Source organism: Aristolochia californica, unplaced genomic scaffold, assembly GCF_029961685.1.
Source record: "Aristolochia californica isolate CCGP_79_NKW_82.1479 unplaced genomic scaffold, dmAriCali1.0.hap1 SCAF_9, whole genome shotgun sequence".
NCBI lineage: Eukaryota > Viridiplantae > Streptophyta > Magnoliopsida > Piperales > Aristolochiaceae > Aristolochia > Aristolochia californica.
The window spans coordinates 5,590,356-5,605,093 of NW_027182290.1; the positions used below are offsets into that span (position 1 = coordinate 5,590,356).

Here is a 14,738-nt window from a genome sequence, read left to right on the forward strand (position 1 = left end):
ATCAGTATGCTATTCTTCAGAGAACAAAAGAACAAGCTGTACCATTTTACCAAGAGACAAATGAACCAGGGATTCGATGCAAAATAACCCAACAGAGATTAGTTTTTTGTTTTGGAGAAGCCCAGAGATCACCATTTCAGGTGTAAAGTTGTCATTTGCATGAAAACAATTAATCATCATACTGCCATTGATTTAAAAAAGAGAAGAATACCCTTCGATCAACATAACTATTTTCTTTATGGAAGAAAAAGATGGCATTTCAGTCGTTTTGAAAAGCCAGATCCTTTTTGACAATGAAGAGAAAAATCAGTAAATGTAGCATATTCATCCACTTCAGAATAAATAAGCCTATTCATGTCCTCTTCTAGATTCAATGAACCTTGTATCCTACATTGGATTAAGAAAAAAAAGGTTATTACAAATGTGTTAGGTTTCATCTTTTGTAAGGTTCTACTTTCTTAATTTAAAAAGTACAAGCTAATTTTGATTGGACACTTCATCGTAGGGTTTCTAACTCCGTCCCTAATCTAATATTAATAGTGCCATTCTCTGCCAATGTTATTAAAACTTTGACAATTACCAAACAACTAGTTTAGAAATTCAGGTATTTATAGGTTAACATTTAAGAATTGCTCAGGAGCCTAGTATAGGGAGAATGTAGTCATTTAAAAAATATGTTTGAAGTGGAAAAATTTGAGAAATCTTAAGAGAAGTGAATGAATTATAAGATTTGAGGAATAGGCCTCCTAAGTGGCTAGTCATTTTGGGATGGAACCAAGCTCAACCCAACAGTGGGGCCAAGTTTGTGTTTACCATGTTATTTATAGAATCGGGCTCAACCCAACAGTGGTATCAGAGCAGATTGAGTGTATATGTCGAGGCCGAATGTGTGATCTCTATGTTATTTGTATATTGTGGGCTATATGAGGTAAAACCTAGGTTGTTTATGTATTGTAAACACATAGTAGGTCATTACATGTAAGCTTGGATGTGAGGGAGAGTATGAAGTGGAAAAAAGTCCCACACTGAGAAGTCTTAAGAGAAGTGAATGAGTTATAAGGTTGAGTGATAGGCCCCTAAGTGGCTAATCATTTAAAAAACAGTAACTTAGTAAAACTAATCTTAAATGGTGATTTTAATTTTTAATTTTCTAAACCATAAATTTTCAGGGCACACTTGGATCAGATTTTATTTGTTATTTTTATACGATTATCGTTATTATTAAGACTTCTAAATGGAAAGGGTGCTATGACTTCTTAATATCATTATTGTTTTTATTATAATTATCATTTTTATTATTGTTGTTATTATTAGTTTTTAAAAGGGTAAAATTTTATGAGCAAAATATAATAAGATGGGGAGAGAGAGCCTCAAGCCACAGGGAGAACAGAGTTCCCTGAAAAAATACAATTTCTGGATAGACCAAAATTTGCTAGATTATCAGCCAAACGATTATTATTATGCTGGATTTATTCAAAATTCCTGGCTTTGGTCAATCACTAATAATATCTTTACATTAATTTCGAAATCTGGGAATGAAGAGTATTGCTGGCATTACTGGAACTGTAAACACTAGATCCCCTTGTACTGCAGGCAAAGAATATATAGAACATAGAAGGATACCTTGATATTTCTGGAAACCCGGAGGGCCAAGTGGTGTCTTGGTTGGAAGTAAGGTTTGACTTTTCTCACGGTGAGATGATATTTCTTTTTCCAATTTCAAATCCTCACTTGAGGGCTGCAACAACAAAAAAAATGATTAGTTGAGTCCATGAGTGCCTTTTAAGAACTTTTCCTACAATGCATCAAACATTAAACCTGTAACACTTGATGGTGAGGCGTTGACTAAAACTGGTGGCTAATCATGGTGAAGCTACACAAATATATACTCACTTTGTTTTGTGTGTTCCTCTGAGATGAAAGGCTACTCCATTGTGCATCAAGATTGTGGACAGAGCTGCTGAAGTTTTTCCTGGGAATTCAGTAGCAAATTTAAAGATATTTAAGGAGAAACGGGTAATTTATATGATTTTACATACCCCTAAACAGCTATTAATTTTGTTACCTATATATGCTATCCCCGCTTTTTCAAACCACCCTGATGTTTGATTTTCATTTTAACTAATTGATTGTCATGATCTCTCCATGTATACTATACCAGTTCACTACCATTCAATTACCTGAGTAAAACAGATGTTTCCTATTAAGGACTTTCTACAGTACCTTTCAACCATAATACAAGTTGTTTGTAGCACAAATAAAAGTACTTTACTAGAACAAAATATATGCCAGTATTCAAGTTTAAAATGCTTACGCTGTGTTTGTGGGAGTCCATTGATGTGGCATACTAACATCTTTCACTCCAAGGTCTGCATTTATTTTGACGCTTTGAGACTGTGCACTGAAAATAGGTGGGGGCACATGGGTGCCCTCGACACTGTGGATCCGGTTTTCTAGTATAAGTGAGCTACCAACTGATTCTTCTTCTGCAGATGATTTTGGAGGTTTAATGAGAATAGTTCCAAGGCCGACTTCAGGCCAGGATAATGGATTTTGGCATTCATATATAAGGACATCTTCTGCAGACTCTCTTAGGTGAGAAAATTCTGGATCCCTCATCACCTCAAAGAGGCTCTTTTGGAGATGCTCAACAGGAGTTGGAGTGTAATAGATTCTGGCTGTCCGCTTTCTTTTAGGGATAGAAATTTGATGGATGGCTGAAAGGATGCGACCTGAGAAACACGAGCAATACAAGCTTCATAATTATACAAAAATTAAAAAATTTAAATAAAATGATTAATCAGATAGAAATGGTGAAACATCTGAATGAATTTGTTCTAACAAGTCAAACTTCAGAGTGAAATCTACAGGAAGAGTGAGAAGCTTTTGGGGAAAGGTTGGCCAAAAGAATACAATTTCAAAAATTTCATCACTGCATCAGTACTAAAAATGTTGTACTATTACAATAACTATGAAGATGAATGAAAATAAATAAGACAATCAAAGGAACGTGGAACAGAAAAAAAAAAATTAAGTTTTGAAATCAGATATTCTGAACGAGTTCCCCTCCCCCCCCCCCCCCCCCCCCCCCCCCCCCGAGTACCAAAGGCTGTCGAAGCACATTTTAAGGTAAACGGGTTGCAACAGGCCTTATCTACCCCTCCATAAAATCCAGCATGAGTTAAAAGATAAAAATCAGATTGCCATCTCTGTAAATCAAGACCTAGCAATCTTTCTAATTCATGCCAGAGAGTCTACGTAGTAACTATCAAAATCCTGCCTAATTTCATAAAAAATCACACAGCAGCTATCCTACAGATGATTCCACTTGTGAAGTTGTTGACGAGTATTTTTCATAATAAAAAATGTGGCAAAATCTCTAACCTACAGGCTTAAACAAGGTCTAACATTTAAAATGCCAACTGGTGCTTAAAACCATTATATGAACTGGCTGCTGCTCCTGCTGCTTGACTGTGGGGGAATTCAGCTTGAAGTGCATAAGCAGCTACTGGTTCCCATATCATATCCTCCAATTAACACCGAAACGGGTTTAATTTGTTTCTGCTTAAGTTGCTTCAGTAAAGGGATTACCTTTTGAGAAAGTTAAAAAACCACAGTCGTAGCAAATAACGAGAAATTACTTTTGCCAATGTGAAGAAGTGGCCGATTTCCCTCAAAATCCAACTCAACCATGAAGTAGTTCCATAGCCAAAGTGAAACATATCCATAGATCTGACATCCCAGTGTATCATAGCCAGACCATTCCACTAGAAGTGTCTATGAGTATAAATTCATTGGTCGGGGGACTCCGATATCTGGCACAACCCCATCGGCGTTTTCGCTATGACTTGGGACCAATTACTTGTCCAACATTTACTGCCACAAGAGCAATGGACAGTCAGACTCCAATTAACTGACAGATGTATGCAACTTCTTTTTTTATTATGATGGACAGATGTATGCAACTTCAGAATGCAGACATCAGTTTTTTCGACAATAATGAAGGAACTTTAGAACAAAAGATACTTCCAGGACTTCTCTAAGATGGTCGGGGCTTCCACTTTCCAGTGTGAGGTCTTAAGCTCAAGCCCCACCAGGGTAAGGTGTTCAACATTATAAAATAAAAAAATAATAATAAAACAAATAAACATAAAAAATGAAAAAAACACTTGATTCCATCAGTATGTCAACCACAAAAATCACCTTCCAGTGCAGAAATGCTGAGGAAAAATTAATTGAAGGCTTTTTCCATTCTTCTGTAAATTAATGAAGGTTTAATATCCTCCTACTGGAGTTTTCACATTTTAGGACTTAAAGATTTGATTTTGTTCTTCTCTGCTTTGAACATAAGTTGAAGCAATTTCTAAATTTGTGACTGAGATCTAGGATGAAGTATTTCGGAATCAAAACACTGGCCTAGTCTTTATAGTAAGAGTGCAGTTCTTCATCAAGCTATGACTACTAAAGACAGTTATGTTTCACGAGCTTATTTTGAGAATAAGTTCTACAATGCAAAAAATATTAGTAAGACATTAAAAGAAATTGTAATGAACATGCAAGATTTTAGGGTATCAAATGATAGGATTAAATGGTTGAAGAAAGATCAAATATGGAAATCATAAGCATGCAATTGATGGAAAATGTTACAAGAAACGGAAAGTTATGGCATTTCTAAACAAAGAAGGCAATCTTTTGCATTAAATAGATTTATTTGGTAAGCAAATTCATTTCAAAAGTTTTGAAACTTGTCACCAGGTAATATGGTCATAATGAAAAGCAAAACCAGCACTTAATTGGAGATGTTACAACCCAACAGTAGATTAATGCTCAGACTCAAAATACTAACAACTCAGCAACTAAAACTTGGCAAGTTCAAACTTAAGGAATACATAACGCAATGTCCAAGGTACAGCAGGCTTAGTGATCATCATGGGCAAACATGTGTAAGTGAAAGAGTAATTTGACAGGTTAGCCATGACCAACCACATATCTTTCGCTGCCACTTAGCTTTTTTTAGTGCTGAAACTTCACCACAATTAATAGAAAAAGTCAAAAGTATTGTATGGCAGTACACAGCACCAACTCCCATATATGCATTTTTACACGTGAACGTGTGTGATTAGTGAATGGCAGGCTCTCTCAAGTGTGAAACCCAATGGAGGCTTGAACATGCAAGGCACTTTTTAGCAAGTTCGATACAACAAATAAAGATAACATCAAGACAAGATATCATCCAAACATCAACATTGATGGTGATGTTTAAGACCTTATTTAAAAAGGTGTTTTTCTAAACAACTGAAAATAAATGTGATGCCCCTAAGAAAAGACCATGAGGGAAACAAGAACGAAGAATGAACAACTTACATATTGGGGTAATGAACATTTTTATGTTTAAGACCACTGCTCACATGGATAAGCTGATCAAATTGGTGAGAGGTTTTAGATCACACCCATTCACAGCAGTAGAAAACACTTAGCAAGTATTGATTGTGATTTTAATAAGCAACATCTCGCAAGATGATGAGGTGCCAGACACAAGTTCACCCCCCAAGTTTTACGACTTCTGAAGATATGATAAACCTGAATTACCTAAGCTATCTGTGAGAAACGAATGAAAAATATTCCAATTTTGCGGAAATCTGTGTATGAAAAAGGAAGTTGGAACATTGGGAAATGGTGGGAATGTTCTCCAATCTTGAAGATTCCTCCTGTGTAGCATGGTCCCCTCCTCCTAGTGGTCCAAAAAACTTAAATTTAGATGGGAGCTCCATGGGTAACCCTGGCGCAATAGGGTTTGGGGAAGTTATTAGGGACGATGTTGGAATAATATTGATGATGTACCCGGGTCCCCTCATCAAAAGGACTCAACTGAAGCCGACATCAGCACTCTAGAGCATGGAATAAAGATACATTCATGAAGCTTTTCAGGACCAGTTGTGGTTGAAGGTGACATAGCAATGGTGATTAGTTGGATGAAGGGTAATGCCAAGACCCCTTGGCATCTACAGAACATTTTCCAGGAAATTAAAGACTTATGAAACCTTTACAGATTTCATGGTACATATTCCTAGAGAAGCCAATAGCATTATCGGCCTTCTATTGTCATTGGAAATTCCTTCCCTGTTGATTAGGGAAGACTCCCCTGTTGTATTCTTTTCCATGTTTATAGAGCTTCACCATTTAAATAAAAAAAAAAAAGATGTTGGTGGATAACAGAAGGACCATAATTCTAGCTGGACCAGCATATTGACTCCTTCACTAGACATGCATCTCACGGCTCCTAGGGTTCAGGAAATAAGCTTCTAAACCACACCGATCATGACTAAAGGACTGATTAAGTTAGTGTCAAAATATTAAACTACGGAAGTTTGGTGGTAGCATACATGCTTTCATTTGTTCTGTATAAGCATCAGTGATCCAAATGCCACCTTGAAGGTTTCTGTTTCAGTTCTACAACAACTTGGCCTATCTCAATGCATTTACAAATACCATCCTCTCTGTCAAATTTCAATATGGTTGCTTTTAGCTTTTTACTCTACCTCCGTATCCTGTTGGTCATGCGTGAGCAGCGGGAATCAGTTCCACATTAATTACAAGATTATGAGCCACATCAAGCCACTTCAATTGAAGTGCTCCATAAGGTTGTATGAAGAAGAAATTTGAGTTCCTAGTTATGTACATTCTTCATTACTGCCAGCAGGAGGGCATTCTCAATGCAAACAACCATGGTGTTTGAACTAAAGCATGCAGTAATTGTGAGATACCAATTTAAAAAGATCCATAGTTAGAGTATTTTTTAAACAGAAAGCAGAATAAATAGATAGAAGAAATGCTCTAATCAGGATGATTACAGAAAAGCCGTGGAAACATTACAAAACCTGAGGCACCAATGATATCCATGCTTCCCAACTGAACACTCTTCACTGAGTCTGACATTCCAGATCCTGAACCGGACTGATTGATTGTCTCACCCTCAGTACCTGCCATATGTGCACCATAGTTTTGCTCGGTTGTTTTACCTTCAGAACAACCTTCAAAGTGATGGAGTGGATTTAGGGTATGTGCTTTAACTCTCTTCTGATGAGGTTTTCTGTCCTCATAGAAGTAGCCTGGAGTGTAGTTATCAAGCGTACCCTTGGTTCGCCATCTAGATCCACATGCATTGCACAACACAGGTTTTCCAGGTGGTCCGTTCCTCCACAGTGGTGTGCCTGTTTGTTTGTCACATTCTTTAGAAATTGAAGAATGCCAGAAAATGATGAAGCAAATAGGAAAAAGCATACACCTATAAAAACTCGAGTATAATATCTTTATCATCATCATCGACACCATAACTTCCAACCCGAGTATATTGTGTCGATAGCATGGATCTTTCCCCATTTAATCTATTCAAATTTGGAAAAATTTGAACTGATATTTTGATGTTTGAAAAGATTTTATGGTAATCAGCAATTCAACACAACCCACGTTCTGTAACTTGGGACTGCCAGTCACATGATCAAATAAATCCAACAATAACTCTAAGTCATCTCCTAACTAAGTATGCCTAGTTAGGAATAAATGAGCAAATATATTTAATTTCTTATGCAGTTATGCTTTTGACGAAAGAAATTCTACAAAAACAGACACCCGAAGTACAACTGTCTCTGGTAAGGTAGCTCACAAAGTATCTCAAATTACTCTTGTTGGCACTTGATGACTTGTCACTGAAAGTAAGACACAAGTTTGAACATACAGATAAACAGATAAAAAGAGCAGCAGGTAGTGTATAAAGTTGAGAGAGACAATGTTGTTTGCCCGAAAACTGTGGAAAACTAAATCCTCCAATACAATTATTAGTATTCCTGTAAAACTAGTGGTAAAAATTGAAAGGTATTTTATTGAAAGCTAGTTTCCTGAATTTGGATGGAAGAATAGTAATATACAGGACAATAGTATTGTTGCCATATTTTGCAAGGATCCTGTGTATCACTTATGCAATAGTATAAAAATTATTTATTAAGCAAGATAGAGACAAAAGTAGAAAGGCAAAATCTTTTGATGATCCTGCAGAACGAAAGTACAAATGGCACATATACAAAGTTATAAAAAAGATTACTTGGGGCAGGAGCTTTAAAGGATCAGGAATGTTAGAACGTGTAGCATTTCAATCAGTCAAGAAACAGTAGGATTAACCTATAGTGATTTATTAACGGTAATATAAGATGTTTATAAAACTTTTCTATACATATCCTCTAATGGCAGACAAGTTATCAAATAAAACAATCATCACATTGATAATTTTTTAAAAAATTCAACAATAAACCTTTTGTGCCGTAACCAGTACAGATAAGGAAACAAAAAAGCCACATGACATTCAATCAGGAAAGAAAAAGCCATTAATTCAACACCTACACTACAACACTCAAACAAAAGATCAACCAAATCTTGGCATGTGTTAAAGAAAGTTCTATACAAACAGTTGAAGAATGCGAACCTTGTAAGACTAACAAGATGCAAATGAAACCTAAATCAGGATACCAAACAAACAGAAATAAAACTCACTAGTCACTCCGCAATGGCAGCATGGGCCCTGCTTGCCCATACGCATCTCCAAGAGCAATTTCTGGAGTAAACTAATTCAACCTGGGAAGCGGACACCAGGTTAGCAATCTGCAAATAAGAAGCGGAGAAGAACAAATAGAATACCAAGAAAATCCAGTAACCCACAAATCAAGGGTGCGTCTGTAGCTTCAAAGACTTCAATAGCTAATAGTGAGAAAAATTATACCGAAACTTGGGTAAAGAAACAGAGAACAAAACCCAAGTAGCAGAATATTTATTCAATCCAAAAAACTCACGAAGGAAGTCCAGGTTGAAGGTATCTTGCAGCTATGCCGGCTAACAGAACAATAACAAAAAGTACCTAGGAAATGAGAGCAAGATTCCAGATACTTACAGCAAAGCCATGCCGCATTGGACTCCTTTGAGACAGCAAATTTTGACTCAAAATTAATATCGACAGAGTCTTTTATGGTTCACTATTAACTCTTCGCTCCGCTCCTTTCTGCACGATTTTTTTTGAAGAATCTCTTAAATGATTCTTCTTTGTGAGAGCACGTTCAGGATAAGTTAAGACGACTGAACCAAATATAGTCAATTCCGAATGATTTCTTCTGCATGCCTCGGGACCTTTGCTTTAAATACCAAGGAAGAGATAAATTTCCCTCTTCTTTCTGCATCTTTTTTCTACTTCAAGCGCACCCCTTCATTGTATACGCCCAGTTAACAGTTGAATGCAGCCACCTGTAAAACAAAAAAGAGAGAGATTGGCTGTACTCGCCACCCATCGGCCCAAAAGTAGCAAGCAGAAGCAGGATTCTCGGAGATAACAGAGAAAACCACGCTGTTCTTATACCACTTTCAGAATCCAATTGATTTGCAGCTCCATCATCGCCATGCACTCTGTTTTAGTGTTCTAAACGCTGGCGGAGTGTACTGTGTGAGGATACTATAACGGGCGCCATTAATGCTGCTTCGCTCTTTCGCTGGCAAACTTACAGACGCTCCTCGTCCGGTGCCATTTGTAAGCTTAGCCTCGTTGAGAGACTCCACTCTCCTCATAGCTCTGGCACGACCGTTGCTGACTTCACCAAATACTTTTTCAGCGATAATCGTGATTGTGTTGACTTTGTTTTGGAAGAGGATGGTTTGGTTCCGACGCGGGCACTGACGTCGAGCATAACTCGTAAGTGGTAATTGACTCGGTTCGTTCTCCTTGAATAGAACCCGAGCTTGCCTTCATGTTTTAGCTGAACCAAACCAGATATACTAAATCAGACCAAATTTACATGGCATCATGAATACCTTGGGAAATTTTTTAGAAACGATGTTTCCTTCTTCACATTTTGACCAAATTTTTGGGCCTGTTTGAACCCATAGAAAAGAAATGAAAATAAAATAAAATGAGAGAGAAAGTTATTTTTTGTTATTTGGTAGCGGAGAATCATCGAGAGAAAATTATTCTCTCTTAGTTAATAAATTTTCTCTCAAAAAATGATGGAATTTAGGGAGAAAAAAATAAATAAAAACTTTAGAGAAAATTTCAATCATCAAAAAATTTAAATATTATTAATTTTTTTTCTTTTTTATTTTCCACATGTATCCAAACATGAGAAACTATATTTCTCTTTGTTGATTTCTAGGGTCAACACATAAACACAAAAAGATCACAGGGAAAGGAGAGAAGAGAGGAAAAGAGAAAGATATAAGGACGAATTTGAACCAAGAATAAGAGGCTAGAATGTTCTACCCCATGCCTTGAGGTTGTATTTAAAATTGTGTGAAGGTGTTTACAATGATTACAATGCCCTTAAGGTTATATGCTTCAAAAGAAAAAATACATAAGAGGACATACACAAGCTTGCATAATTACAATTCTATGTCATCTCCATAAAATTTCTCTTTATTTACAGCCATGCCACCCCTACACATGTAGGTGTCTTTTAACACTCCCCCTCCAGCTGGTGTTTGTAACTCCACATTGCAAATAATCTTGGTCAATAAACTTGTGCGCATGAAAAAAAATTCCAATTTTTCGTAGCTTAATTTTTTTTTTGATTGTCTTGCTTTGATTCATTTTCTTCTTGTTCACATCTTGCTTGTGGTCTCCATTTTGTTTCCATCTTGTCTCTCCCTTACTAAGATATTCTAGTCACATAAAACTTGATTACCACAATACGTGGAATTCTTCATTGTTGGTTACCTCTTTCTTATACTTTTTCTTCTACTTCTCCACCCTCAAACTATGGATCTCTTTGTTCTTTACCAAGAGACCCAACTTGCACAACGTAATGGTGATAGAAGAAAAATCACTCCTAGTTGTACGACAAAACTTCATACACCAGTCAAAACGATCATAGTCTAAAATACACTCTGCTCAATTTCAATGGTGAAAAAATAGCCCAATTATATGGCACAACAAAGAGACTACTCACTTTCTAAGGGTATCTCAAACAAAAAACACTTCTTGGGTGAAGAATAAAAAGACTTGACTCAAGCTAGATGTTGGGCACACTCCTATACATTTTAGGTAGTGGATCTATAAGCATTACTCTGAAGTGATTTTAACAAGAACAAATTGAAGAAAGTACTTTGAGGAATTAAAGGTGTGAATAAAAAGATAGCAACTCTCATACTTCAAAAGGAAGGAGCACACAATGCAGTTCTTTATACTTCCAAGTAAGAAGGAAGCGCTTTTAGACCAAGTGACCAAGTTTTACTCAAGAGGAAGGTAAAAAAATAATTCATCTATGAACATGATGATTAAGGAAACATAAAACAACCCCAATAAAAAGTTTTGAGATGGAACATAATAATGGAAACTTTCTAAACACAGACTTCTCATATAAGACAATTATGTTAGACTTTGTTAAAAAGGAAACTAAATTTATATAGGAAAAAACTTCTCATAAGGAAACTAATGTAATGTGAGATCAAAGAAAAAAAATTAATGAAGGAAAGATAATTAAGTTGGTAAAATATTGACTAGAGTGAAAACAAATAGAAAACTTAACTAGCATTAGCAACTCAAAAAGTGAAGCAAAAAATTCGGCTTAAATTCGGATTTTTGCATCCAACAGGATACCAGTATGACCTTTGATCCTTCCAATGTGGATATCTCTCTCTCAAGAAATAACAGATTGAGAAATGGTTTACTTGGATAGAAATTAGACTCACGTAACTTTCTTTTAAGATACAATTCTCAATATAAATTCTTAGTCATGTTGGTACAAACCTTTTAGAAAGCTGAGGTTTTTTCTGTCGTTTGACCTTTGTTGCTTTAAATGTTGATTTCTCTTTGTAGAAAAATCTGATTTCAACGATTCTTTTTGAGTTGGAAAGATATTTCCAATGGTATATAATTTTCTATATGAAACATATGGTAAGAGAGTGAAACATCTAATAAAATATAGGAATTCGAAAATAAGGCTTGAGGAAAAACAAGAAATTCCACTTTTTTCCTTTTTCTTCTTCTTCTTCTTATTCTTCTTCCTCCCTTTTTTCTTCATCTTCTTCTCCTTTTCCATGTTACTTCTTTGGTCAGTCTGATACCATATTAATTTCTAGGGTCAACATATAAACATAAGAGATTTTAAGGGAATGAGAGAAGAGAAGAACTCTAACTCTTGGAGGAGAGGAGAGAAGAAACCAAGGGAGAAAAGGAAGGGAAAAAGAGAGAGGTGTATGGACGAATTTCAGCCAAGAATAAGAAATGTCTTGAGGTTGTATTTATAGTTGTGTGAATGTGTTTACAATGACTACAATGCCCTTAGAACTACATGATTCAAAAGAAAAAATACATAAGAGGACATACAACATCTTTCATAATTACAATTATATGTCATCTCTACGAAAGTTCTCCTTATTTACTAGTCATGCCACCCTTACACTCGTGGATGTCTTTTAACACTCTTTCATTTTTTTCTCTAATTTTTCATGGGTATCCAGACACGAGGAAAGAGACCACTTTTCTTTTCTCTTTCTCTTTCTCTTTCTCTTTTCTTCCTTTTCTTTTTTCTCCACTTTTTGTATTCCAAACATAGCCTAAAGTACGAAGACTGGAAAAAAATATTTTCCACAAAGACTGACAAACTTGAGTGCAACGTCATACCTACCACTGAATGCTACTGAAACCATTTTCATTAAACTGAAACCATTGATAACCAGTCATCTCCTTCCACTCGCATGACCATTGATCATTTGGCCATGTGAGTGAAAGGATGAGAAGCTAGTAGAGAGGATGAGAAGTGAAAGGATCTTTCCAAACATTGTCACTTTTAATTCTAGGATTTCAGCCATTCGCAAGTCTGGAAAGGTCTTAGAAACTGTAGAGATTACGGTCAACACAAAATATTTGCCAGACTGACATCTCCATGCTCCATGTTAGCGAAGTCCATGTAAACAACAGTCATGAAGCAAGTATATTAAAAAAAATTTAACAAAAACTCATAAAATATGCATCTATATTAGAAAATAAAATAACAAAAAACACGACATAACAATTTTTATCATAAAAGATTTATGTATATAATATTTAACTTTGATAATATAGTCATTATTCGATAACATACATATAAATTATATTAATTTTAAACTTTTGTCCATTTGAATGACAAAAGACTTTAGAATACACGTAAAAAAATAAAAAAGGTGGATTAGTAATGAAACACTACGAATTACCTATGTTTAAAAACAAAGGATTTCACTTGGGGGGGGGGGGGGGGGGGGGAGGAGGAATGAAGTAGAGATGAATTACCTGTGCATTACTTCGTTCATTCGATTAGGCCGTTAGTGGTGAACGAGAACCCCTTCATTTGAATCATGCCAGGTAATCTTCTCAGGCAAAAATCAGGGAATCGTGTTTCATATCTATTTGAAAAATTATTCACATGAAGTGATCGCACGAGACGCATCTCTCCCTCCCCTGATGAAATTTTTTTCCTCGTTTCACTATGTTCTCCCTCTCTCTCGGCCTTCCTCTCCCGAAAATTTTTTCTCCCTCTCGGCTTATTCTCTTTTCCCTCTCTCGTTTGCTTCTCCCTCTCAATTTTTCTCCCTTCTCGGCCTTCCTCTCCCGAATTTTTTTTCCCTCTATCTTCTCCCTCTCGGCCTCCGTCACAAAGCTGCCATTGCAAAGCATGAGACGCCGAGCCTCTATCGCAGAGTCGTGCCATCGCTCCGTCGCAAAGCCTCTTGGCCTCCCTCTCTTCTCCCTCTTGGCGTACTATTGGAGCGCCACCTCCATCACCATTGCCTGCTGGCCCGCCGTTGTCCTTCCATTATCGGTGTCGTGAGGAAGACGACCCTGGTTTAATTTTTCCTAAGTTAGAAAAAATTAAACTAGTGTCATAACTTCATTATATTTATTTTTTATTTATAAAATAATAATTATTATTTATTTAGTATATTCATTTTTAATTACTATATTAAATTAGTGATTTAATAGTCGTAATTAAAATATTGTTAAAGTAAACATTTGATAAATTGTTTTGGTTTAATAATTCCATTGCTTTAATTAATTAAACCAATGGTTTTAAATATTTTGGCAATATATTATTAATTAACAATACTTAAAAATATATATTATGTTTTTGATAAAATAATATATTTATTTTTTATTACTGTATTAAATTAGAGATTTATAATTTTAAAATATATCTTATGTTATTAAAAAAATAATTTATTTATTTTTAATATTCGCTTATTTTTTTTATTTTTTTTATTTTTTTATAATTTATTCTAGTCACATGTCATTATTATATTAATTTATAATAAACTCTAATAATTAAATAATAAAATAATATAGTCTTTCATTAATTAGTTCATTAATATATTTTAATACAACACATTAAATCACTTATAAGTGTAGTGACCATGTTTATTTTGGTTTATTATCTATTTAGGTATATGATCTATTTAAGTATATTATAAAAAATTACTCATTCTCTTGTTTATATCATATTTTTTATTTTGGGGCACTAACACTGGAATCTGTTTTCCAGTGTACTTGAACTCGTCTACGCTAACACCCAAAGATAAGTTGAAGTAACAAATTAAGATAAATATCAGTGCGCTTAGATTTGTTTGTATTAGCAATGCAGTTAGTGTCTTCTAATCACATGAAAGGGATGAATAGAACTCATACATATTTCAAGAAATGTGTCATATGTCATATTCAGTCTCTCTATATAATTAAA

The 14,738-nt window shown here is 35.3% G+C and overlaps 1 protein-coding gene across 1 annotated transcript; it reads right to left on the bottom strand.

The window, feature by feature from the left end:
* Positions 1–2,310: 2,310 nt before the first annotated feature.
* Positions 2,311–9,011, bottom strand: LOC137940253 (GATA transcription factor 26-like). Its single transcript, XM_068785201.1, has 4 exons — positions 8,939–9,011; positions 8,545–8,625; positions 6,874–7,211; positions 2,311–2,634 (listed from the first exon to the last, which is right to left on the bottom strand). Exons 2-4 carry the CDS (start codon positions 8,588–8,590, stop codon positions 2,311–2,313), a joined length of 708 nt encoding a protein of 235 aa, XP_068641302.1. The 5' UTR covers positions 8,591–8,625; positions 8,939–9,011.
* Positions 9,012–14,738: the final 5,727 nt, after the last annotated feature.

Excerpts from the sequence above, each read along its gene's own strand:
- LOC137940253 (XM_068785201.1), bottom strand. The coding sequence starts at position 8,590 with ATGCGTATGGGCAAGCAGGGCCCATGCTGCCATTGCGGAGTGACTA. Across the intron at positions 7,212-8,544 it reads CTGCCATTGCGGAGTGACTA|GCACACCACTGTGGAGGAAC; the intron begins GTGAGTTTTATT and ends ACAAACAAACAG. Across the intron at positions 2,635-6,873 it reads TCATTGGTGCCTCAGGTTTT|AGCCTCTTTGAGGTGATGAG; the intron begins GTAATGTTTCCA and ends CATCTCCAAAAG.